We start from the raw sequence: 27,799 nt of genomic DNA, 5'->3' as shown, positions 1-27,799 counted from the left end.
TGATGTGACAGGTGGTGACAGTACACCTACTTTGAGACAATAGCTATAGTGATGCATGCTTGGTTATGCTTTAAAGTCATATCCAACGACTTTTTACTGTCAACTCACAGTAAAATGATTTTAATGCTTTCTGCTGGTGGTGTGCCTCCAGATTTTTACAATGCAAAAAATGTGCCTTGGCTCAAAAAAAGATTGAAAAACACTGCTCTACTTTATTGTTTTGTGGCTACTAAATGTCATATCGGCTTAATTTTAACATAAATTTGTGCGACACATTAAACATATGTTTCCTATTGCACTCAAAGAACAATTTCAGATGGTTTAAATAAAATTTAACAGGCATTTTTTGGGACTTTCTGCCATAATCTAGGATTAGATTAGAATAGAATAGAAAGCTTCATTGACATTTTATTAAAGGCTTACTGATTTATGGTTGCCACTCTTCATACTTGCCAACCCTCCCGAATTTTCCGGGAGACTCCCGAAATTCAGCGCCTCTCCCGAAAACCTCCCGGGACAAATATTCTCCCGAAAATCTCCCGATTTTCAGCCGGAGCTGGAGGCCACGCCCCCTCCAGCTCCATGCGGACCTGAGTGAGGACAGTCTTTTTTCACGACGGGAGGACAACAGGGTGACAAGAAATAAATCATCCAGACTAGAGATAAATTGTATTATTATGTTTATCTTACCTAAAAATAAATATATTTATTCATTTAAAAAAAATATATATATATATTTTTTTTTTACTATATTTTGCTAAAAACATCAAAATTAATTGTATTTTTATTTGTATTTTTTCTGACTCCTTATTACATCCAGCCATAGAATTATACATAAAAATAAACATATTTGAAATAATTAATTTTAAATTATCATAATAATTCATTTAAAATGACCGTATTTAATTATTAAAATAATTGCTTGTTTATCAACAACTTTAGCATTTTATTCATTACATTTTGAAGCTCTCAGAAGCCAAGTTATCAAATCAAATCAAATCAAATCAACTTTATTTATAGAGCACATTTAAAATTTACCACAGGGGTAGCCAAAGTGCTGTACAATGAGCAGGTTAAAAGATAAAACGAGTACCGAGCAAACACAACACAACACAAACAGAACACGATAGAAAATAAATAATTAAAATAGAATTAATAAAAAAACAAACAAAAAAACAAACAAAAAAAAAACATAAAAACATAAAAACAGGATCACAGCAGGTGTATTATGGGGCGCCATTGCAGGATGGATATCACTCAGTGTTAAAAGCCATGGAATAAAAGTATGTTTTTAAGAGAGATTTAAAAACAGGAAGAGAGGAGGCTTGTCTAACACTCAGGGGTAGGTCGTTCCAGAGCTTGGGAGTTAAGTTATGTTATATTCCTTAATATTTATTTATGCAAGTTTGAAGTATCAATTATCTAAACACAGTTTTGTTTGCATATTTTCAGGAGATATATATATATATATATATATATATATATATATATATACACACACAGGTAAAAGCCAGTAAATTAGAATATTTTGAAAAACTTGATTTATTTCAGTAATTGCATTCAAAAGGTGTAACTTGTACATTATATTTATTCATTGCACACAGACTGATGCATTCAAATGTTTATTTCATTTAATTTTGATGATTTGAAGTGGCAACAAATGAAAATCCAAAATTCCGTGTGTCACAAAATTAGAATATTACTTAAGGCTAATACAAAAAAGGGATTTTTAGAAATGTTGGCCAACTGAAAAGTATGAAAATGAAAAATATGAGCATGCACAATACTCAATACTTGGTTGGAGCTCCTTTTGCCTCAATTACTGCGTTAATGCGGCGTGGCATGGAGTCGATGAGTTTCTGGCACTGCTCAGGTGTTATGAGAGCCCAGGTTGCTCTGATAGTGCCCTTCAACTCTTCTGCGTTTTTGGGTCTGGCATTCTGCATCTTCCTTTTCACAATACCCCACAGATTTTCTATGGGGCTAAGGTCAGGGGAGTTGGCGGGCCAATTTAGAACAGAAATACCATGGTCCGTAAACCAGGCACAGGTAGATTTTGCGCTGTGTGCAGGCGCCAAGTCCTGTTGGAACTTGAAATCTCCATCTCCATAGAGCAGGTCAGAAGCAGGAAGCATGAAGTGCTCTAAAACTTGCTGGTAGACGGCTGCGTTGACCCTGGATCTCAGGAAACAGAGTGGACCGACACCAGCAGATGACATGGCACCCCAAACCATCACTGATGGTGGAAACTTTACACTAGACTTCAGGCAACGTGGATCCTGTGCCTCTCCTGTCTTCCTCCAGACTCTGGGACCTCGATTTCCAAAGGAAATGCAAAATTTGCATGGTTGGGTGATGGTTTGGGGTGCCATGTCATCTGCTGGTGTCGGTCCACTCGGTTTCCTGAGATCCAGGGTCAACGCAGCCGTCTACCAGCAAGTTTTAGAGCACTTCATGCTTCCTGCTGCTGACCTGCTCTATGGAGATGGAGATTTCAAGTTCCAACAGGACTTGGCGCCTGCACACAGCGCAAAATCTACCTGTGCCTGGTTTACGAACAATGGTATTTCTGTTCTAAATTGGCCCGCCAACTCCCCTGACCTTAGCCCCATAGAAAATCTGTGGGGTATTGTGAAAAGGAAGATGCAGAATGCCAGACCCAAAAACGCAGAAGAGTTGAAGGCCACTATCAGAGCAACCTGGGCTCTCATAACACCTGAGCAGTGCCAGAAACTCATCGACTCCATGCCACGCCGCATTAACGCAGTAATTGAGGCAAAAGGAGCTCCAACCAAGTATTGAGTATTGTACATGCTCATATTTTTCATTTTCATACTTTTCAGTTGGCCAACATTTCTAAAAATCCCTTTTTTGTATTAGCCTTAAGTAATATTCTAATTTTGTGACACACGGAATTTTGGATTTTCATTTGTTGCCACTTCAAATCATCAAAATTAAATGAAATAAACATTTGAATGCATCAGTCTGTGTGCAATGAATAAATATAATGTACAAGTTACACCTTTTGAATGCAATTACTGAAATAAATCAAGTTTTTCAAAATATTCTAATTTACTGGCTTTTACCTGTGTGTGTGTGTGTGTATATATATATATATATATATATATATATATATATATATATATATATATATATATATATATATATATGAAATACATGACTTGGTGAATTCTAGTTGTCAATATACTCCTCCCCTCTTAACCACGCCCCCAACCACGCCCTGCCCCACCCCCGACCACGCCCCCACCCCCCACCTCCCGAAATCGGAGGTCTCAAGGTTGGCAAGTATGCCACTCTTGGTCTGTGGTTTAAGACAATTCAAATAAATAGTAAATACTAAAAAAAACTACACAGATAAAACATGTAGCAGGTAAAACCCACATTGTTAAAGATAAAACAGAAATTGTAGAAATTTGTCACAAAATGTAGTCATTTTACTTGCATTAGTTTGCGCTACGTGGGCGGTTTGGACCGGGCTATTATATTTGGCAACAAGCCAAGCAGCTGTATGTGCACAGCAGGGGAGATAGTTAACTACAATACCTGTGACTCTTTAAACTCTTTGTGCAGATCTGAATGCTATTGATTTGAACATTTACCTCACTTTGAAGCGGGCGAGGCATGTTTTAAAGCAGCTTCCGTGTTTAAAGCCTCAACTTTATCGATAGTTTTGAAGCCCAAATACCTCCATGTTGCTCTTCATGCACCCTCTTTATTAACCAGTAGAGTAGCCGTTTATTGACATTCTTCCTCTCTGTGCTGTTTCTGCTTGTATGCGCTGTCCATAAACTGTGTGCTTCAAGGGATGACCTTTTGGCAGAACTGACTGATGTTAACAAAAGAAACAATGACGAAATACAAAACTATGTCTGTCTGTAAATAAATAAATAAATAAATACAAATACAACAGTACTGCAATTTTCATATCGTTTTTAATTCATTAGTACCGCGGTACTTTATTAGTATCTGTATACCGTACAACCCTAGTGGCTTATGCTAAGCTACTAAGGCAGGTGTTTGCTTTGTGTGCACTCCCTAGCTGCACTAGTATTTCTAATGTGGTAAATAAATGATCGTATATGCAAGTTTTTCATGTCCAAAATACCTCCTAAGATGTGTGCAACCCTCGTGGCCAACTACAAGAAACATCTGACCCAACAAGTATTTTTCCATTAAGTCCTAAACCACGTTTTGTAATATGATCGATATTTATTTCCTTCATTAAAATGCTAATTGATTTAATACTGTCAGGTTCAAACACTGATGACATCTATTAAACAAGACTTTCTCCCCCCAACTGACCACAGCTGCTTCCAGAGGGAAGTGGGTCGTAAACAGCGTTGCGTTTGGTTACCGAACAGTTCAAAAGAAGAGATCGTAAAATAGTTCAAAAAGAGTTCCATAAAATAGTTCAAAAAGAGTTTGTCTGGAAATTGGGCAGATCCCGTCATCGCTCCGCTTTGAAGTCCCAGTGGAGTTTTACGAACCTTCTTCTTGGTTGGTTTCAAAGACAGCCTTATGTCTTTTTGCCTGGAACTCATTTCAACACAAAGTTTTTTGTGATAACTTACAATTAATTATTCTTTACTTAATGTTATTTAGTCTGGATTTTTAGACTCTGAGGACTTTATGTGTTCAAATTGGTCATGGCTTCTCTCATCTGTCCCATGAACGTGAGCGTGGCATATCAGACGCTTTAAGGCGGGGTTCCAGTGGGGTAAATATTTCCAAAATGCAAGGGAACGATTTACACAGCTGCAAAAAAACAAAAAAAAAACAGGACAGAGGCTTAGATGCCTGCAGGCTCCTGGTCACCCTCCTGTAATTACTCTTGCTATTGACCGTGATCAATGCAGGCCGGAGCAGAACCACCAATTGGTGGTGACAAATAACCCTGAGCTTGTTTACAGGTCACGTTCCGTTTCTCCAGACTGGCTTTCCGTGAAAACAGTGGTGTCATTCATGTGTGTCATTGTGCCACTTCCTGGCCGGTCTTTGGTGGGCAAGGTTAGAACTGTTTGGCTGCGAGTACGAATAGATCGGCAGAAAGAAAGCAAGGAAGAGGTGGGAAGGAAGGGAGGGAAGTGTAGTGAGTGAGTGACGAGGCGGTGAATCAGAGAGCGAGAGGAGAGCTGACAAAGCATCAAAAGACAAGTCAGGCTCACTGACAAGAGAGATACAACTTCAACAGGGGATTCGACAACCACAGAACCAGAACTAAAGATTTTGGGCTTGGAATCTCTTTGGACCCTTGAACCTTTTCATTGACTGGGAACTCAAGACCCAACTGTTGATGTTCTGGTCCAAATATTTTGCCCAGGACTAATGTGACCAGCGGGTCTTCAGGAAACACAAGATCGACCTCAGCTCGATTGCTGGGTTGGCACAAAAACTACATTTCCCACAGCAAGACTTTCCTGACAAAGTCTATGGACGTCTGTATTCTTTGGTATGAGTCTTGTTTTTGGACATTTCAACTTCAACAATCTTGGACCCACGATCATTGCAAACATCTTCTCGGACGTTCTTCTTGACGCTTTCTGGAGTCTGAGCGGCATGGTTGCAGGGAAGAACCGGCTGACTCTGCTGGTGCAGCAGCTGAAGCCCGGGTTCTCTGTGGAGTTCAGCAGGGAAAACAAGCACAGGGACAAGCAAGTTCTGGTGAGGAGCTCTGTATGTTTAAGTTAGGATTTTGTGGATTTGGCATTGCCGTCACTAAGGTTTTGAGCAGATGATTGAGTCATAATCAGCAGGTATTAGACCTGGGCTGATAACACATTTTGCTTGACGATATACTGACCTACAAATTATTGTTGATTAATGATATCATTGTCAATAGTATTTGGAGACCAAATTAACCACTGATGTAAGATAATACTAAGCATTGATGCAATTAAGTTGTATGTGTTATATATTTTAACATTTTATTGAAATTTATATTTTTAAATTTCTATGTTAAAGGGGAACATTATCACCAGACCTATGTAAGCGTCAATATATACCTTGATGTTGCAGAAAAAAGACCATATATTTTTTTAACCGATTTCCGAACTCTAAATGGGTGAATTTTGGCGAATTAAACGCCTTTCTAATATTCGCTCTCGGAGCGATGACGTCACAACGTGGCGTCACATCGGGAAGCAATCCGCCATTTTCTCAAACACCGAGTCAAATCAGCTCTGTTATTTTCCGTTTTTTCGACTGTTTTCCGTACCTTGGAGACATCATGCCTCGTCGGTGTGTTGTCGGAGGGTGTAACAACACGAACGGGGACGGATTCAAGTTGCACCAGTGGCCCAAAGATGCCAAAGTGGCAAGAAATTGGACGTTTGTTCCGCACACTTTACCGACGAAAGCTATGCTACGACAGAGATGGCAAGAATGTGTGGATATCCTGCGACACTCAAAGCAGATGCATTTCCAACGATAAAGTCAAAGAAATCTGCCGCCAGACCCCCATTGAATCTGCCGGAGTGTGTGAGCAATTCAGGGACAAAGGCCCTCGGTAGCACGGCAAGCAATGGCAGGAGTTTGTTCCCGCAGACGAGCGAGCTAAACCCCCTGGATGTCTTGGCTCACACCGTCCCTTATGCCACCGAAGATGATCAAGAGAAGAATATCGACCCTAGCTTCCCTGGCTTGCTGACATCAACTCCAAAACTGGACAGATCAGCTTTCAGGAAAAGAGAGCGGATGAGGGTATGTCTACAGAATATATTAATTGATGAAAATTGGGCTGTCTGCACTCTCAAAGTGCATGTTGTTGCCAAATGTATTTCATATGCTGTAAACCTAGTTCATAGTTGTTAGTTTCCTTTAATGCCAAACAAACACATACCAATCGTTGGTTAGAAGGCGATCGCCGAATTCGTCCACGCTTTCTCCCGTGTCGCTGGCTGTCGTGTCGTTTTCGTCGTTTTCGCTTGCATACGGTTGAAACCGATATGGCTCAATAGCTTCAGTTTCTTCTTCAATTTCGTTTTCGCTACCTGCCTCCACACTACAACCATCCATTTCAATACATGCGTAATCTGTTGAATCGCTTTAGCCGCTGAAATCCGAGTCTGAATCCGAGCTAATGTCGCTATAGCTTGCTGTTCTATGCGCCATGTTTGTTTGTGTTGGCTTCATTATGTGACGTCACAGGAAAATGGACGGGTGTTTAGAACGATGGTTAAAATCAGGCACTTTGAAGCTTTTTTTAGGGGTATTGCGTGAAGGGTAAAATTTTGAAAAAAACTTCGAAAAATATAATAAGCCACTGGGAACTGATTTTTAATGGTTTTAACCCTTCTGAAATTGTGATAATGTTCCCTTTTAAATAAAACAAACAAATAATTTCAAAACAAAATACTCTGCATGTTAGCCAAATTTTGCACGCGAATAAAAATCACAACCAAACGCAATAATAATAATAATAATAATAATAATAATGAATTACATTTGTAACGCACTTTCCATTTTTTAAAATCTCAAAGTGCTACAAAGTATAAAAAAAACTAAAAAAAAAAAAAAAAAAAAGGTTTTGCCTCTGTTAAGGGTGGAGGTGGGGGGGACCCTCAAATATACGCAAGCAAAACAATAAATAAAATGGCTCAATAATGTATTGACAAACACAGTTGCACTTCAATATTGAATCTGTAGGCAGAGGTAGAGTTGTAAACTATTTAACTGGCAATCAAGTCAGAACCTTTTTAAACAGAAGTACAAAGTAACAATACCAACACTACATTATAAGGAGATTTATTAACAACATTTTGCAGTCCATAGTGGATCTAACATAATAGTGTGAGAGTCCAGTCCATAGTGGATCTAACATAATAGTGTGAGAGTCCAGTCCATAGTGGATCTAACATAATAGTGTGAGAGTCCAGTCCATAGTGGATCTAACATAATAGTGTGAGAGTCCAGTCCATAGTGGATCTAACATAATAGTGTGAGAGTCCAGTCCATAGTGGATCTAACATAATAGTGTGAGAGTCCAGTCCATAGTGGATCTAACATAATAGTGTGAGAGTCCAGTCCATAGTGGATCTAACATAATAGTGAGAGTCCAGTCCATAGTGGATCTAACATAATAGTGTGAGAGTCCAGTCCATAGTGGATCTAACATAATAGTGAGAGTCCAATCCATAGTGGATCTAACATAATAGTGTGAGAGTCCAGTCCATTGTGGATCTAACATAATAGTGTGAGAGTCCAGTCCATAGTGGATCTAACATAATAGTGAGAGTCCAGTCCATAGTGGATCTAACATAATAGTGTGAGAGTCCAGTCCATAGTGGATCTAACATAATAGTGAGAGTCCAATCCATAGTGGATCTAACATAATAGTGTGAGAGTCCAGTCCATAGTGGATCTAGCATAATAGTGTGAGAGTCCAGTCCATAGTGGATCTAGCATAATAGTGAGAGAGTCCAGTCCATAGTGGATCTAACATAATAGTGTGAGAGTCCAGTCCATAGTGGATCTAACATAATAGTGTGAGAGTCCAGTCCATAGTGGATCTAACATAATAGTGTGAGAGTCCAGTCCATAGTGGATCTAACATAATAGTGTGAGAGTCCAGTCCATAGTGGATCTAACATAATAGTGTGAGAGTCCAGTCCATAGTGGATCTAACATAATAGTGTGAGAGTCCAGTCCATAGTGGATCTAACATAATAGTGAGTGTCCAGTCCATAGTGGATCTAACATAATAGTGTGAGAGTCCAGTCCATAGTGGATCTAACATAATAGTGAGTGTCCAGTCCATAGTGGATCTAACATAACATTGTGAGAGTGCAGTCCATAGTGGGTCTAGCAAAATATTATGAGAGTCCAGTCCGTAGTGGATCTAACATAATAGTGAGAGTCCAGTCCATAGTGGATCTAACATAATATTGTGAGAGTCCAGTCCATAGTGGATCCAACATAATAGTGAGAGTCCAGTCCATAGTGGATCTAACATAATATTGTGAGAGTCCAGTTCATAGTGGATCTAACATAACATTGTGAGAGTCCAGTCCATAGTGGATCTAACATAATAGTGAGAGTCCAGTCCATTGTGGATCTAACATAATAGCGAGAGTCCAGTCCATAGTGGATCTAACATAATATTGTGAGAGTCCAGTCCATAGTGGATCTAACATAATAGTGAGAGTCCAGTCCATAGTGGATCTAACATAATATTGTGAGAGTCCAGTTCATAGTGGATCTAACATAATATTGTGAGAGTCCAGTCCATAGTGGATCAAGCAAAATATTATGAGAGTCCAGTCCGTAGTGGATCTAACATAATATTGTGAGAGTCCAGTCCATAGTGGATCTAACGTAATAGTGTGAGAGTCCAGTCCATAGTGGATCTAACGTAATAGTGTGAGAGTCCAGTCCATAGTGGATCTAACATAATATTGTGAGAGTCCAGTCCATAGTGGATCTAGCAAAATATTATGAGAGTCCAGTCCGTAGTGGATCTAACATAATATTGTGAGAGTCCAGTCCATAGTGGATCTAACGAAATAGTGTGAGAGTCCAGTCCATAGTGGATCTAACATAATAGTGTGAGAGTCCAGTCCGTAGTGGATCTAACATAATAGTGAGAGTCCAGTCCATAGTGGATCTAACATAATATTGTGAGAGTCCAGTCCATAGTGGATCTAACATAATAGTGTGAGAGTCCAGTCCATAGTGGATCTAACATAATAGTGTGAGAGTCCAGTCCATAGTGGATCTAACATAATAGTGAGAGAGTCCAGTCCATAGTGGATCTAACATAATAGTGTGAGAGTCCAGTCCATAGTGAATCTAACATAATAGTGTGAGAGTCCAGTCCATAGTGGATCTAACATAATAGTGTGAGAGTCCAGTCCATAGTGGATCTAACATAATAGTGAGAGAGTCCAGTCCATAGTGGATCTAACATAATAGTGTGAGAGTCCAGTCCATAGTGAATCTAACATAATAGTGTGAGAGTCCAGTCCATAGTGGATCTAACATAATAGTGTGAGAGTCCAGTCCATAGTGGATCTAACATAATAGTGTGAGAGTCCAGTCCATAGTGGATCTAACATAATAGTGTGAGAGTCCAGTCCATAGTGGATCTAACATAATAGTGTGAGAGTCCAGTCCATAGTGGATCTAACATAATAGTGAGAGAGTCCAGTCCATAGTGGATCTAACATAATAGTGTGAGAGTCCAGTCCATAGTGAATCTAACATAATAGTGTGAGAGTCCAGTCCATAGTGGATCTAACATAATAGTGTGAGAGTCCAGTCCATAGTGGATCTAACATAATAGTGTGAGAGTCCAGTCCATAGTGGATCTAACATAATAGTGAGAGTCCAGTCCATAGTGGATCTAACATAATATTGTGAGAGTCCAGTCCATAGTGGATCTAACATAATAGTGAGAGTCCAGTCCATAGTGGATCTAACATAATATTGTGGGAGTCCAGTTCATAGTGGATCTAACATAATATTGTGAGAGTCCAGTCCATAGTGGATCAAGCAAAATATTATGAGAGTCCAGTCCGTAGTGGATCTAACATAATATTGTGAGAGTCCAGTCCATAGTGGATCTAACGTAATAGTGTGAGAGTCCAGTCCATAGTGGATCTAACGTAATAGTGTGAGAGTCCAGTCCATAGTGGATCTAACATAATATTGTGAGAGTCCAGTCCATAGTGGATCTAGCAAAATATTATGAGAGTCCAGTCCGTAGTGGATCTAACATAATATTGTGAGAGTCCAGTCCATAGTGGATCTAACATAATATTGTGAGAGTCCAGTCCATAGTGGATCTAACGTAATAGTGTGAGAGTCCAGTCCATAGTGGATCTAACATAATAGTGTGAGAGTCCAGTCCGTAGTGGATCTAACATAATAGTGTGAGAGTCCAGTCCATAGTGGATCTAACATAATAGTGAGGGTCCAGTCCATAGTGGATCTAACATAATAGTGAGAGTCCAGTCCATAGTGGATCTAACATAATAGTGAGAGTCCAGTCCATAGTGGATCTAACATAATAGTGTGAGAGTCCAGTCCATAGTGGATCTAACATAATAGTGTGAGAGTCCAGTCCATAGTGGATCTAACATAATAGTGTGAGAGTCCAGTCCATAGTGGATCTAACATAATAGTGAGAGAGTCCAGTCCATAGTGGATCTAACATAATAGTGTGAGAGTCCAGTCCATAGTGGATCTAACATAATAGTGTGAGAGTCCAGTCCATAGTGGATCTAACATAATAGTGTGAGAGTCCAGTCCATAGTGGATCTAACATAATAGTGTGAGAGTCCAGTCCATAGTGGATCTAACATAATAGTGTGAGAGTCCAGTCCATAGTGGATCTAACATAATAGTGAGAGAGTCCAGTCCATAGTGGATCTAACATACCGGTAATAGTGAGAGAGTCCAGTCCATAGTGGATCTAACATAATAGTGTGAGAGTCCAGTCCATAGTGGATCTAACATAATAGTGTGAGAGTCCAGTCCATAGTGGATCTAACATAATAGTGTGAGAGTCAAGTCCATAGTGGATCTAACATAATAGTGTGAGAGTCCACTCCGTAGTGGATCTAACATAATAGTGTGAGAGTCCAGTCCATAGTGGATCTAACATAATAGTGTGAGAGTCCAGTCCATAGTGGATCTAACATAATAGTGTGAGAGTCCAGTCCATAGTGGATCTAACATAATAGTGAGAGGCCAGTCCATAGTGGATCTAACATAATAGTGAGAGAGTCCAGTCCATAGTGGATCTAACATAATAGTGTGAGAGTCCAGTCCATAGTGGATCTAACATAATAGTGAGTGTCCAGTCCATAGTGGATCTAACATAACATTGTGAGAGTGCAGTCCATAGTGGGTCTAGGAAAATATTATGAGAGTCCAGTCCGTAGTGGATCTAACAAAATATTGTGAGAGTCCAGTCCATAGTGGATCTAACGTAATAGTGTGAGAGTCCAGTCCGTAGTGGATCTAACATAATAGTGTGAGAGTCCAGTCCATAGTGGATCTAACGTAATAGTGTGAGAGTCCAGTCCATAGTGGATCTAACATAATAGTGAGAGTCCAGTCCATAGTGGATCTAACATAATATTGTGAGAGTCCAGTTCATAGTGGATCTAACATAACATTGTGAGAGTCCAGTCCATAGTGGATCTAACATAATATTGTGAGAGTCCAGTTCATAGTGGATCTAACATAACATTGTGAGAGTCCAGTCCATTGTGGATCTAACATAATAGTGAGAGTCCAGTCCATAGTGGATCTAACATAATATTGTGAGAGTCCAGTCCATAGTGGATCTAACATAATAGTGAGAGTCCAGTCCATAGTGGATCTAACATAATAGTGAGAGTCCAGTCCATAGTGGATCTAACATAATATTGTGAGAGTCCAGTTCATAGTGGATCTAACATAACATTGTGAGAGTCCAGTCCATAGTGGATCTAACATAATAGTGAGAGTCCAGTCCATTGTGGATCTAACATAATAGCGAGAGTCCAGTCCATAGTGGATCTAACATAATAGTGAGAGTCCAGTCCATAGTGGATCTAACATAATATTGTGAGAGTCCAGTTCATAGTGGATCTAACATAATATTGTGAGAGTCCAGTCCATAGTGGATCAAGCAAAATATTATGAGAGTCCAGTCCATAGTGGATCTAACATAATATTGTGAGAGTCCAGTCCATAGTGGATCTAACGTAATAGTGTGAGAGTCCAGTCCATAGTGGATCTAACGTAATAGTGTGAGAGTCCAGTCCATAGTGGATCTAACATAATATTGTGAGAGTCCAGTCCATAGTGGATCTAGCAAAATATTATGAGAGTCCAGTCCGTAGTGGATCTAACATAATATTGTGAGAGTCCAGTCCATAGTGGATCTAACACAATATTGTGAGAGTCCAGTCCCTAGTGGATCTAACGTAATAGTGTGAGAGTCCAGTCCATAGTGGATCTAACATAATAGTGTGAGAGTCCAGTCCGTAGTGGATCTAACATAATAGTGTGAGAGTTCAGTCCATAGTGGATCTAACATAATAGTGAGAGTCCAGTCCATAGTGGATCTAACATAATATTGTGAGAGTCCAGTCCATAGTGGATCTAACATAATAGTGAGAGTCCAGTCCATAGTGGATCTAACATAATAGTGAGAGTCCAGTCCATAGTGGATCTAACATAATAGTGTGAGAGTCCAGTCCATAGTGGATCTAACATAATAGTGTGAGAGTCCAGTCCATAGTGGATCTAACATAATAGTGAGAGTCCAGTCCATAGTGGATCTAACATAATATTGTGAGAGTCCAGTCCATAGTGGATCTAACATAATATTGTGAGAGTCCAGTCCATAGTGGATCTAACATAATAGTGAGAGTCCAGTCCATAGTGGATCTAACATAATATTGTGAGAGTCCAGTCCATAGTGGATCTAACATAATAGTGAGAGAGTCCAGTCCATAGTAGATCTAACATAATATTGTGAGAGTCCAGTCCATAGTGGATCTAACATAATAGTGAGAGTCCAGTCCATAGTGGATCTAACATAATATTGTGAGAGTCCAGTCCATAGTGGATCTAACATAATAGTGAGAGTCCAGTCCATAGTGGATCTAACATAATAGTGAGAGTCCAGTCCATAGTGGATCTAACATAATAGTGAGAGTCCAGTCCATAGTGGATCTAACATAATAGTGAGAGAGTCCAGTCCATAGTGGATCTAACATAATATTGTGAGAGTCCAGTCCATAGTGGATCTAACATAATAGTGAGAGTCCAGTCCATAGTGGATCTAACATAATAGTGAGAGTCCAGTCCATAGTGGATCTAACATAATAGTGAGAGAGTCCAGTCCATAGTAGATCTAACATAATATTGTGAGAGTCCAGTCCATAGTGGATCTAACATAATAGTGAGAGTCCAGTCCATAGTGGATCTAACATAATAGTGAGAGTCCAGTCCATAGTGGATCTAACATAATAGTGAGAGTCCAGTCCATAGTGGATCTAGCATAATAGTGAGGGTCCAGTCCATAGTGGATCTAACATAATAGTGAGAGAGTCCAGTCCATAGTGTATCTAACATAATATTGTGAGAGTCCAGTCCATAGTGGATCTAACATAATAGTGAGAGTCCAGTCCATAGTGGATCTAACATAATATTGTGAGAGTCCAGTCCATAGTGGATCTAACATAATAGTGAGAGTCCAGTCCATAGTGGATCTAACATAATAGTGAGAGTCCAGTCCATAGTGGATCTAGCATAATAGTGAGAGTCCAGTCCATAGTGGATCTAACATAATAGTGAGAGAGTCCAGTCCATAGTGGATCTAACATAATATTGTGAGAGTCCAGTCCATAGTGGATCTAACATAATAGTGAGAGTCCAGTCCATAGTGGGGCCAGCAGGAGATCATCTTGAGTGGAGACAGGTCAGCAGCACAGAGACGTCCCCAACTGATGCACAGATGATTGGTCCATCCTGGGTCCCGACTTTGAATAGCTAATCTGTGGTCACCTGATAACCTCTCCACCCAGGAGAGGGAGGCAGAGCAGAAAAGAAACGGCAGATCAACTGGTCTAAAAGTGGGGTGCATTTAAACACTAGAGTATACAAATGAGTTTTAAGATGGGACTTAAATGCTTCCACTGAGGTAGCATCTCCAACTGTTACTGGTAGAACATTCCAGAGTACTGGAGCCCCAATAGAAAACGCTCTATAGCCCACAGACTTCTTTTGGGCTCTGGGAATTACTAATAAGCCGGAGTTCTTAGAACGCAGATTTCTTGCCGGGACATATGGTACAATACAATCAGCAAGATAGGATGGATCTAGACGGTGTACTATTTTTTACGTAAGTAAAAAATAAAGTCTGACAATTTCTACACTTTGGGAAACTACATGTTTGAGTTTGAAGAAGACTGTGTGCTGTTGAGTAAGTCCCTGAGAAAGTTGTGTATATTAATGTGACGAGTAGGACGCTGGTGGACTCATCTTGCCTTGTCCTTGTGGTGCAGGAGTCCAGCGCCAAGCGCAGCAAAGCGGCGGTCTCCAGGGTGACGTCTCTGGCCAGCCTGCTGCCGCCTGTCAAGTCGGCATCGCTGAAGAGGTTTGGTCAGACGCTGCAGGTGAGCACCAGTCTCATGGGAGCTGAACCCCAAACCTCTTCCTGCTTGAACTGGTGGACGTTTGCGTGTCGACCTGCAGCGCTCCATCAGCTTCCGGACGGAACGAGTGCTTCCTCCTGCTCCTGCTCCTCTCCCTCCTCCTCCTCCTTCGTCCTCCGCCAAGACACGGGTGACGGCGGCGGCCACCTCCAACTCTTCTACCTCCACGACTGCCGCGCGGGCGTCCACCGCCCCGGCCCCGGCTGCCAAGCGCCGCGACAGCAAGCTTTGGAGCGAGACCTTCGACGTCCGACTGGGAGCGACGCAGCCTCTCAGCCCGAAAGAGATCAAGAGACAGGAGGTGAGACCCGCATGTGGAACTCCCATACACTGCAAAAAGTCAGTGTTCAAAAACAAGGAGAAAAAAAAAATACAAAAATGAGGGGTATTTTATTTGAACTAAGCAAAATTATCTGCCAATAAAACAAGAAAATTTGGCTTGTCAAGACTTTCCAAAAGAAGTCAAATGAGCTAACCTCAATGAACCCAAAAATAGGGGAACATTATCACAAATGTCTATTCTTGGTGTTGGCTTTTATCTAATACATTTCCCCCAAAAATGCGACTTATACTCCAGTGTGACTTACATGTTTTTTTTCCTTCTTTATTATGCATTTTCGGCCGGTGCGACTTATACTCTGGAACGACTTATACTCCGAAAAATACAGTAGCTCCGCCCCCTCTGAAGTCAGGCGAAACAAAGAATTGCTACTGCGACATCCAGTGGACACTTTTAGAACTGCAGACTTTATTAAATGTTTGGGTAGAATTTTATTAAACAAAACCCGTTTTCTTTTAGGTATTTTACAGAAGAATGTAGTTAATCATAAAACTGGCATTAAAAGTTATATTTTGAATCGATAATCGCTTTGAATCAAAAATTTAATCGAATCCCATCCCTAATATTCAATATGAGTGTGTACGGGAACCTGGTCATGGACCTTGGACCAGAGTCCTGGTCTTGGATGTCTTTTAAAGGGTATCATTATCACAATTTCAGAAGGGTTAAAACCATTAAAAATCAGTTCCCAGTGGCTTATTTTATTTTTCGAAGTTTTTTTCAAAATTTTACCCATCACGCAATATCCCTAAAAAAAGCTTCAAAGTGCCTGATTTTAACCATCGTTATATACACCTGTCCATTTTCCTGTGACGTCACACAGTGATGCCAACACAAACAAACATGGTGGAAAGAACAGCAAGGTATAGCGACATTAGCTCGGATTCAGACTCGAATTTCAGCGGCTTAAGCGATTCAACAGATTACGCATGTATTGAAACGGATGGTTGTAGTGTGGAGGCAGGTAGCGAAAGCGAAATTGAAGAAGAAACTGAAGCTATTGAGCCATATCGGTTTGAACCGTATGCAAGCGAAACCGACGAAAACGACACGACAGCCAGCAACACGGGAGAAAGCGAGGACGAATTCGGCGATCGCCTTCTAACCAACGATTGGTATGTGTTTGTTTGGCATTAAAGGAAACTAACAACTATGAACTAGGTTTACAGCATATGAAATACAGTTGGCAACAACATGCACTTTGAGAGTGCAGACAGCCCAGTTTTCATCAATTAATATATTCTGTAGACATACCCTCATCCGCTCTCTTTTCCTGAAAGCTGATCTGTCCAGTTTTGGAGTTGATGTCAGCAGGCCAGGGAAGCTAGGGTCGCTATTCTTCTCTTGATCATCTTCGGTGGCATAAGGGACGGTGTGAGCCAAGACATCCAGGGGGTTTAGCTCGCTCGTCTGCGGGAACAAACTGCCGCCATTGCTTGCCGTGCTACCGAGGTTTCTTTGTCCCTGAATTGCTCACACACTCCGGCAGATTCAATGGGGGTCTGGCGGCAGATTTCTTTGACTTTATCGTTGGAAATGCATCTGCTTTGAGTGTCGCAGGATATCCACACATTCTTGCCATCTCTGTCGTAGCATAGCTTTCGTCGGTAAAGTGTGCGAAACAAACGTCCAATTTCTTGCCACTTTGGCATCTTTGGGCCACTGGTGCAACTTGAATCCGTCCCTATTCGTGTTGTTACACCCTCCGACAACACACCGACGAGGCATGATGTCTCCAAGGTACGGAAAACAGTCGAAAAAACGGAAAATAACAGAGCTGATTTGACTCGGTGTTTGAGAAAATGGCGGATTGCTTCCCGATGTGACGTCATGTTGTGACGTCATCGCTCCGAGGGCGAATAATAGAAAGGCGTTTAATTCGCCAAAATTCACCCATTTAGAGTTCGGAAATCGGTTAAAAAAATATATGGTCTTTTTTCTGCAACATCAAGGTATATATTGACACTGGTGATAATGTTCCCCTTTAAAATAAGTATATTCTCACTAATAACAAGTGCACTTTTCTTGGTAGAAAAAAAAGAGACCTTTTTGCTCAATATGTTGAAAAATATTCTTAAATGAAGTAAATGCTAGTGCCATTATCTTGACATAATGATATGCGCTCGGCATTACATTTCTTGAAACCAGCAAACTTATACTAAAACTAATTTAATATTCTTAATGGAAAGGCAACAAGGCAAGCGCTTGTTACTCTCGGGGTCTCCCAGCCGCTCAGGCAAATCATATTGTCTAAAAATGCATTTTTCCATCCACAACATGACATCATCGCGCCAAGTGCGTGCTCTTTCAGTCAATTAGTGCACATATATACAGCCCGGCCCCCGGCTAAATTTTTTTTAATTGTAATTTTGAAGAATTTATCTGAATGTGCATGAACTATTTCTGTTAAAAATTGTTAGAAATGTAAAATGTTTAAATAGTAACTGTCAGTTTACTGTACTGTGCCAACTGTACTACTATAGAAGTACCTATTTTCTATTGTTTCATTGAAAATAAAACAGCAAAGTCCATTTGGCTGTCATCTGTTTTAATTATGAGACACAATTGTGTCAAAGTCATGATTTTTTATTTCACGCTTGAAATAAGAAATGATTACTTTAAAAAAGTAGTTTTATACTTGTGAGTGTTGATGACACAGCTTTGCAACACTTGATATTCTAGTTTCAAGCATGTTTTACAAGCTGTAATATCTTACTGAGATCATTTAGGACCAAAACACTTAAAACAAGTAAAACACTCTAACATAAAATCTGCTTAGTGAGAAGAATGATCTTATCAGACAGAAAATAAGCAAATATCACCCTTATTTGACATATTTCATCTTACTTAGATTTCAGTTTTTGCAGTGAAGGGTTACTAACAAACCGTTTGTCCCTCTAGGCCATTTTTGAGTTGGCTCAGGGCGAGCAAGACCTGGTCGAAGATCTCAAGTTGGCGAAAAAGGTAAACAAAACCCTGTGTCCTTGTCTTCCAGGCAGAACCAGTCCAGATGTGTGTGTGTGTGTGTGTGTCCTGCAGGCCTACCATGACCCCATGCTGAAGCTCTCCATCATGACCGAGCAGGAACTGAACCAGATCTTTGGTACTCTGGACTCGCTGATTCCCCTGCATGAAGGTAGCGCGCTCTCATCAAGTCCTCTCAGGTTCTGCCGAGCTGGACCGCTCACACCGTCCCATGTGTTTCTTGTCAGACCTGCTGAGTCGCCTCTGCGAGGCCAGGAAACCGGACGGGTCCACCGAGCACGTTGGACAGATCTTGACTGACTGGGTGAGGAGGCATTGAGTCCGGAGAGCTGTAGACCACGTAGACTAGCGTCTGTGTGTCCCCTCCCCCGCAGCTCCCGTGTCTCTCGTCCTACACGGCCTACTGCAGCAACCAGGTGAAGGCCAAGGCCCTGCTGGACCAGAAGAAGCAGGACCTCAGAGTCCAGGACTTCCTGCAGCGCTGCCTCCAGTCGCCCTTTAGCAGGAAGTTGGACTTGTGGAACTTCCTGGACATCCCTCGCAGTCGGCTGGTGAAATATCCGCTGCTTCTCAGGGAGATCCTCAAGCACACCCCCAACGACCACCTGGACCAGCAACACCTGGATGAGGCGGTGAGGGGGGGGACAGGATGGTGTTTTAGGGCAGTGGTACCGGTCTGTGGATCGATTGGTACCGGGCCGCACAAGAAATTCAAAAAAATATATATATATTTTTTAAATTAAATCAACATAAAAAACACAAGATACACTTACAATTAGTGCACCAACCCAAAAAACCTCCCTCCCCCATTCACACTCATTCACACAAAAGGGTTGTTTCTTTCTGTTATTAATATTGTGGTTCCTACATTATATATCAATATATATCAATACAGTCTGCAAGGGATACAGTCCGTAAGCACACATGATTGTATTTTTTATGACTAAAAAGAAATTTAAAAATATACCATCAATCTCTTTTACTATGAAGCCACGCTTGGCATTGTCTTGCTGAAATAAGCAGGGGCGTCCATGGTAACGTTGCTTGGATGGCAACATATGTTGGTCCAAAACCTGTATGTACCTTTCAGCATTAATGGCGCCTTCACAGATGTGCAAGTTACCCATGCCATGGGCACTAATACACCCCCATGCCATCACACATGCTGGCTTTTCAACTTTGCGCCTATAACAATCCGGATGGTTCTTTTCCTCTTTGTTCCGGAGGACACGACGTCCACACAAAAACAATTTGTAATGTGGACTCGTCAGACCACAGAACACTTTCCCACTTTGCATCAGTCCATCTTAGATGAGCTCGGGCCCAGCGAAGCCGGTGGCGCTTCTGGGTGTTGTTGATAAATGGCTTTGGCTTTGCATAGCAGAGTTTTAACTTGCACTTACAGATGTAGCAACAAACTGTAGTTACTGACAGCGGTTTTCTGAAGTGTTCCTGAGGCCCATGTGGTGATATCCTTTACACACCGATGTTGCTTTTTGATGCAGTACAGCCTGAAGGATTGAAGGTCACAAGCTTAGTTGCTTACGTGCAGTGATTTCTCCAGATTCTCTGAACCCTTTGATGATATTACGGACCGTAGATGGTGAAATCCCTAAATTCCTTGCAATAGCTGCTTGAGAAATGTTGTTCTTAAACAATTTGCTCAGGCATTTGTTGACAAAGTGGTGACCCTCGCCCCATCTTTGTTTGTGAATGACTGAGCATTTCATGGAACCTACTTTTGTACCCAATCATGGCACCCACCTGTTCCCAATTAGCCTGCACACCTGTTTGATGAGCATTCCTCAACTTTCTCTGTCTTTTTTGCCACTTGTGCCAGCTTTTTTGAAACAAAAAAATTCCAAATGAGCTAAAATTTGCAAAAAAATAACAAAGCTTACCAGTTGGAGTGTTAAATATCTCGTCTTTGCAGTCTATTCAATTGAATATAAGTTGAAAATGATTTGTTGTATTCTCTTTTTGTCATGATCCGTTGTCCGGATCATCCATCCATCCATCCATCTTCTTCCGCTTATCCGAGGTCGGGTCGCGGGGGCAGCAGCCTAAGCAGGGAAGCCCAGACTTCCCTCTCCCCAGCCAATTCGTCCAGCTCTTCCTGTGGGACCCCGAGGCGTTCCCAGGCCAGCCGGGAGACATAGTCTTCCCAACGTGTCCTGGGTCTTCCCCGCGGCCTCCTACCGGTCGGACGTGCCCTAAACACCTCCCTAGGGAGGCGTTCGGGTGGCATCCTGACCAGATGCCCGAACCACCTCATCTGGCTCCTCTCGATGTGGAGGAGCAGCGGCTTTACTTTGAGCTCCTCCCGGATGGCAGAGCTTCTCACCCTATCTCTAAGGGAGAGCCCCGCCACCCGGCGGAGGAAACTCATTTCAGCCGCTTGTACCCGTGATCTTGTCCTTTCGGTCATAACCCAAAGCTCATGACCATAGGTGAGGATGGGAACGTAGATCGACCGGTAAATTGAGAGCTTTGCCTTCCGGCTCAGCTCCTTCTTCACCACAACGGATCGATACAGCGTCCGCATTACTGAAGACGCCGCACCGATCCGGTGTCCGGATCATGTTTGTTTAATTATTTTCTGTTAGTTTTGGACTGCTTTAGTACTTGGTTGTGCTCCTGTGAGTTTGTTTTGGTTGTCATGGTCACTCATTGTGTTCACCAGTCTCTGATTAGTGCTCGACCTGCTTCCCGAGCGCTACTCAGAGGCATTATTTAAGTTGCCTTTGCCAGTCACTCTTTCTGCCTTCGTTGTCTTGATGTCAGACCGGCTTAAATCTGATTCTGACCAAGTCAGTTTCCATGTCCATGTCCTAGTTTCTGTTAAAGAGTAACTTTTTGTGTTTTAGGCACGCTTGCCTTTTTTTTCTTGTATTTTTTGCGTTTGTGGTAGTTTGGATTATTTATATTAATAAATCCAAGGATTATTTATGTTAATAAAACCAAGCCTACTTTCACGCTGTCGTCCGGAGCCGTCTTTTGCGATGGAAGAACAACCCCTCAGCAAGCTGCGACCCCCGTGTGACACTTTTTATTTACCATTTACACAACGCGACAACTTCACTGGTTGTGGGGTTTGTACCTTGGTCAACACCGGGTGTGCTCCACAGATGCTGATGGTCCAGAGCGTGGTGGCGGACACCAACAGGCGCACTGGAGAGTCCGAGTGTCAGTTCTACAAGGACCGGCTGCTCTACAGCGAGGTGGGACTGAGGGACGCCCTCATTGAGCGCTCCAGGACGCTGAGTTGCCACGGAGAGCTGAAGAACAACCGGGGCCTCGTGAGTAGACTCTTACCTCGTCTCTCTCCTTGCTTGTGGGAGTCATCCAACCTCTTCTCTCTCTCGCTCTGAGAAGAAGCTCCACGTCTTCCTGTTCCAGGACGTCCTGGTCATCACCAGGTCCGTCTCGCTCAACGAGCAGCCCGTCAGCTACCAGCTCTGCCGGCAGCCCATCCCCATCCGAGAGCTGGACCTGGAGGACCTGTCGGATGGAGAGATGAGAGTGGGCGGGTCCATCAGGGGGGCTTTCAGCAACAACGAACGCAGTCAGTACCTTTTTAGATAAGAAAGTATTCTGAGGATATGTCTTGTTTTACCAATGTCACCCAGTAGTGCATGGGTGTCAAACTCTGGCCCAATTTGCCCGCCGTGTGATTTCATTTGGCCCTTGAGGCAATATCATTTTATATATGAAAATTATATAAACATAATTCCAAAACCAAACTCCTAAACCAAACTTGCAATTAGTCTTAAACTGCCTGTAATATTGTATCCATGTGAGTTTTACCAGAATCAGGTATTTTGGTAAGGTTTACAAATACAAAACCTGGGTTTTACTCATAATGACAGTATAACTGCAACATTTGTTATGACAGTTATTTAAATATAACTCCCAAACCACACATGCAAAATGACTATTAATGCCTGGAGAACTGTATCTTTGTGAGTTTAATGGGGGAAAACAAATATTTTGTAAGGTTTGTAAAGACACAAGTTCCTTTTTTTTACTCAATATGACAGTATAACTGTCATACAAAATTTGAAAGTTTTATAAACATAACTCCAAAACCAAACATGCATTATGTCTAAAAATGCCTGTAATATTGTATCCATGTGAGTTTTACCAGAATCAGGTATTTTGGTAAGGTTTACAAAGACAAAAAAAAGGTTTTACTCATAATGACAGCATAACTGCCACACGCAATATGACAGTTATTTAAACATAACTCCTAAACCACACATGCAAAATGGCTAATAATGCCTGAAGAAAAGTATCTTTGTGAGTTTTACTGGGAAAAAAATATTTTGTAAGGTTTGTAATGACACAAGTTACTTTTTTTTTTTACTCAATAAGACAGTATAGGTAACTGTCATACTAAATTTGAAAGTTGTATAAACATAACTCCCAAACCAAACATGCATTATGTCTAAAAATACTGTCATACTTGCCAACCCTCCCGAATTTCAGTGCCCCTCCCGAAAATCAACCAGTCTCCCGAATTTCTCCCGATTTCCACCAGACAACAATATTGGAGGTGTGCCTTAAAGGCACTGCTTTTGCGTGCCGGCCCAGTCACATAATATCTACGGCTTTTCACACACACACAAGTGAATGCAAGAATTCTTGGTCAACAGCCATACGGGTCACACTGAGGGTGGCCGTATAAACAACTTTAACACTGTTACAAATATGCGCCCCAGGGGTCGGCAACCTTTACCAGTCAAAGAGCCATTTTGACCAGTTTCACAAACTATAGAAAACAATGGGAGCCGCAAACATTTTTTTAATTTTAAATGAAATAACACTGCACACAAAGTTGTTTTTTTTACTTTGTGCTATGTATAACCCAGGGGTCTCAGACACGCTGCCCACACCTTTTATATGGAATTTTTATGCTGGTGTGGCATGCGGGTTTTAAATGAATAGCGATTGTCAGCGTCATGCGTGCCTGATCAGCCACATGTTGTATGAGGCTTCCGCTTGCAGAGGTAGATGACAGCAAGGCATACTTGCTCAACAACCACACAGGTTACACTGACGGTGGCGGTATAAAAACAACTTTAACACTCTTACTAATAATGCGCCACACTGTGAACCCACACCAAACAAGAATGACAAACACATTTCGGGAGAACATCTGCACTGTAACACAACATAAACACAACAGAACAAATACCCAGAATCCCATGCAACCCTGACTCTTCCGGGATACATTATACACCCCCGCTACCAAACCCCGCCCACCTCAACTGATGCACAGAGAGGGAGGGGAAGGGGGGGTTTGATGTGTGAGGGAGCAGGCTTGGGGTGGGGGCGGGGTTTGGTGGTAGCAGGGGTGTATAATGTAGCCCGGAAGAGTCAGGGCTGCAAGGGATTCTGGGTGTTTGTTCTGTTGTGTTTATGTTGGGTTAAGGTGCAGATGTTCTACCGAAATGTGTTTGTCATTCTTGTTTGGTTTTGGTTCAAAGTGTGGCGCATTATTCGTAAGAGTGTTAAAGTTGTTTTATATGGTCACCGTCAGTGTAACCTGTGTGGCTGTTGACCAAGTATGACTTGCTGTCACGTACGTGTGCAAGCAGAAGATGTATATTGTATAACAAGTGTTGGACTGGCACGCTGTTAATACAGTTTGTAGAGGGCGCCAAATGATGTACCATCATGGCACGCCCTTATTATAGCTGTAAGGGAGAAAACCGGTGAATATTAATCCCGGGAGTTTTCTGCGAGAGGCACTGAAATCCGGAAGTCTCACGGGAAAATTGGGGGGTTCAGCAAGTAAGCTGCTGAGCCGCATCAGAGTGATCAAAGAGCCGCATGCGGCTCCGGAGCCGCGGGTTGCCGACCCCTGCTGTGAACCCACACCAAACAAGAATGACAAACACATTTCGGGAGAACATCCGCACCGTAACACAACATAAACACAATAGAACAAATACCCAGAACCCTTTGCAGCACTAACTCTTCCAGGACGCTACAAGGTGTGTGTGTGTGGGGGGGGTATTTTGTAGCGTCCCGGAAGAGTTAGTGCTGCAAAGGGTTCTGGGTATTTGTTCTGTTGTGTTTATGTTGTGTTACGGTGCGGATGTTCTCCCAAAATGTGTTTGTCATTCCTGTTTGGTGTGGGTTCACAGTGTGGCGTATATTTCTAACAACGTTAAAGTTGCTTATACGGCCACTCTCAGTGTAAACTGTATCGCTGTTGATGAAGTATGCCTTGCATTTACGTGTGTGCGTACAGAAGCCGCTCATATCTTGATGCCGCACCGTAACACAACATAAACACAACAGAACAAATACCCAGAAACCCTATGCAGCACTAACTCTTCCGGGACGCTACAAAATACCCCCCCACCCACACACCTTGTAGCGTCCCGGAAGAGTTAGTGCTGCAAAGGGTTCTGGGTATTTGTTCTGTTGTGTTTACGTTGTGTTACGGTGCGGATGTTCTCCCAGCATGTGTTTGTCATTCTTGTTTGGTGTGGGTTCACAGTGTGGCGTATATTTCTAACAATGTTAAAGTTGCTTATACGGCCACTCTCAGTGTAAACTGTATCGCTGTTGATGAAGTAAGCCTTGCATTTACGTGTGTGCGTACAGAAGCCGCTCATATCTTGATACCGCACCGTAACACAACATAAACACAACAGAACAAATACCCAGAACCCCTTGCAGCACTAACTCTTCCGGGACGCTACAATATACACCCCCCGCTACATTCCTGGGCAGCAAGTCAAGTGGATCAATGTTGGGTTCTGACGATGATTTGACCATAGAAATTTGGTCATTTTACAACACAAATGCAACGTTGAATCAACATGCTTTTTGACGACGTTTAATCAATGTTGGTGAGATAGGCTCCAGCGCCCCCACCGCGACCCTGAAGGGAACAAGCGGTAGAAAATGGATGGATGGATGGGTTTCTGACGTTGATTTGACCATTAGAATTTGGTAATTTCCCAACCAGTATTTTACAACGTTGAAACAACATGCTTTTTGACGTCGTTTAATTGACGTTTAGTTCTGACGTTGATTTGACCATTGAAATTTGGTCATTTCCCAACCAATATTCTACAAGGCGAGGCAAGGCAACTTTATTTGTATAGCACTTTTCATACACAAGGCAGACTCAAAGTGCTTCACAGACAACAAAGTGAAATGGAAGAAAATAAAAGCAAAATTAAAACGCAGACAATAAAAATAAAAACAACACAAATACAACGTTGAAACAACATGCTTTTTGACAACCTTTTTTTTAAAATTATTATTATTTATATATATATATATATATATATATATATATATATATATATATATATATATATATATATATATTATTTATTTTTTTGTCCTGTCCAGCTTCTCAGGCAAATCATATAGTTGATGTAGATGCCCATGTCGGCTGTTCAGATTTACTTTACAAAAGAGAAGTGTAGGATACTTCTCTTGTTGCCTTATTTGTATTTGACTTTATTAAATGTATTTATATTATCATTTGGTGCAGGAGGGCATAGAAAGAGGAAAAAAGGAAGACAGAGGGGGAAATTGTGGGGACAAGAGGGGGATTAGATAGAGAGACAAAAACAACAACAGCAAACACAACAACAATAGAGCAACATCAGCAAATAGGATATGTACAAATATGATGGTAAAAGTGATAGCAAATAAGCAGTTAGCGAAAATAAAAAATAATACAGAAATGACAATGAGCATTATTACACTATAAATGGAGCAATACTCTTTTTGACAACATTTAATCAATGTCAGGTTGTGATGTTGATTTGGTCATTTCCCAACCAATATTTTACAACACGAATACAACGATGAAACAACATGCCTTTTGACGTTGTTTAATTAACGTTGATTCCTGACGTTGATTTGACCATTGAAATGTAGGTCATTTCCCAACCATCAACGTGGATCCAACGTTAGACACCAACATTGTCTCAATTTAAAAATGCAATTATTTTGCAACGTTGTTTAGAAGTCAGTTTTAAAGAACATATACGTATAATCAACGTTGTAACAATGTCTTGTGCCTGCTGGGTTCGTTGTTTAGAAAAAGGCTGCCAAGTTTCAGAAAATGTCTAGAGTGCGACTTTAGTGGCACCGTCCCCCCCCCCAATGTTTCGCCCCGCTTTCTTGCCTGCAGGCGCCGGAGGCATATTTGGCTTGATCGGAAAGTTAGCGTACACAGGGGTTCGTGCATGGAGGTTCTACTGTGTTTGTGTGTGTTTGGAGGGTGACGACAATCTTAGCTTTGGACTCGGGAGGTTCCCCTACAGCAGGGGTCGGCAACCCAAAATGTTGAAAGAGCCATATTGGACCACAAATACAAAAAAAGTAATCGGTCTGGAGCCGCAAAAAATTAAAAGTCTTATATAAGTGTTATAATGATGGCAACACATGATGTAAGTGGCTAATTAGCTATATTAGCCTACTATCAAAATGACTTTAAAAGTCTTATATAAGTGTTATAATGAAGGCAACACATGATGTCAGTGTCTATATTAGCCATATTAGCTTACTATCAAAATGACTTTAAAAGTCTTATTAAAGTGTTGTAATGAAGACAACACATGATGTAAGTGTCTATATTAGCTATATTAGCCTACTATCAAAATGACTTTAAAAGTCTTATATAAGTGTTATAATGAAGACAACACATGATGTAAGTGTCTATATTAGCCTACTATCAAAATGACTTTAAAAGTCTTATATAAGTGTTATAATGAAGGCAACACATGATGTAAGTGTCTATATTAGCCATATTAGCCTACTATCAAAATTACTTTAAAAGTCTTATATAAGTGTTATAATGAAGACAACACATGATGTAAGTGTCTATATTAGCCTACTATCAAAATGACTTTAAAAGTCTTATATAAGTGTTATAATGAAGGCAACACATGATGTAAGTGTCTATATTAGCCATATTAGCCTACTATCAAAATTACTTTAAAAGTCTTATATAAGTGTTATAATGAAGACAACACATGATGTAAGTGTCTATATTAGCCTACTATCAAAATGACTATGTGTCGCAGGCTGACGCAAAACTTCGTTGACAGAAATGTTGAAATGTAATATTTATTCTACACATTTTACAACATTGGAAAACATTAATAAAACTTCTCAGAGGGTGATATAACTCCTGGAAATGACTAACTTACAATGGCCAAAAGTATAGATGTGTGTGTACAAGTTAAAGGAAACATCTTCTCCTAATGGATTTATTCCAATCTTTGCAAGCTGGGTAATGTTTGCTGTGGTCTGGAACAAC

General features: G+C 41.2%; 1 protein-coding gene across 4 annotated transcripts in view; it reads left to right on the top strand.

Moving 5' to 3' along the window:
- The window catches only part of arhgef3 (Rho guanine nucleotide exchange factor (GEF) 3), an 81,095-nt gene that overhangs the window by 48,504 nt on the left and 4,792 nt on the right, over positions 1–27,799 (top strand). For 3 of the 4 annotated variants that reach the window (XM_072912865.1, XM_072912864.1, XM_072912866.1), the window contains 7 exons: positions 15,024–15,134; positions 15,214–15,474; positions 18,415–18,649; positions 18,726–18,802; positions 18,873–19,130; positions 21,627–21,797; positions 21,874–22,063. In XM_072912865.1, coding sequence (XP_072768966.1) covers positions 15,024–15,134; positions 15,214–15,474; positions 18,415–18,649; positions 18,726–18,802; positions 18,873–19,130; positions 21,627–21,797; positions 21,874–22,063 — 1,303 coding nt within the window. The remainder of the gene's footprint in view (positions 1–15,023; positions 15,135–15,213; positions 15,475–18,414; positions 18,650–18,725; positions 18,803–18,872; positions 19,131–21,626; positions 21,798–21,873; positions 22,064–27,799) is intronic. The other variant, XM_061940885.2, reaches the window with a different exon arrangement.

The sequence above is a fragment of the Nerophis lumbriciformis genome, linkage group LG03 (assembly GCF_033978685.3).
Source record: "Nerophis lumbriciformis linkage group LG03, RoL_Nlum_v2.1, whole genome shotgun sequence".
Lineage (NCBI taxonomy): Eukaryota > Metazoa > Chordata > Actinopteri > Syngnathiformes > Syngnathidae > Nerophis > Nerophis lumbriciformis.
This window is presented reverse-complemented; position numbering and strand designations above follow the sequence as displayed.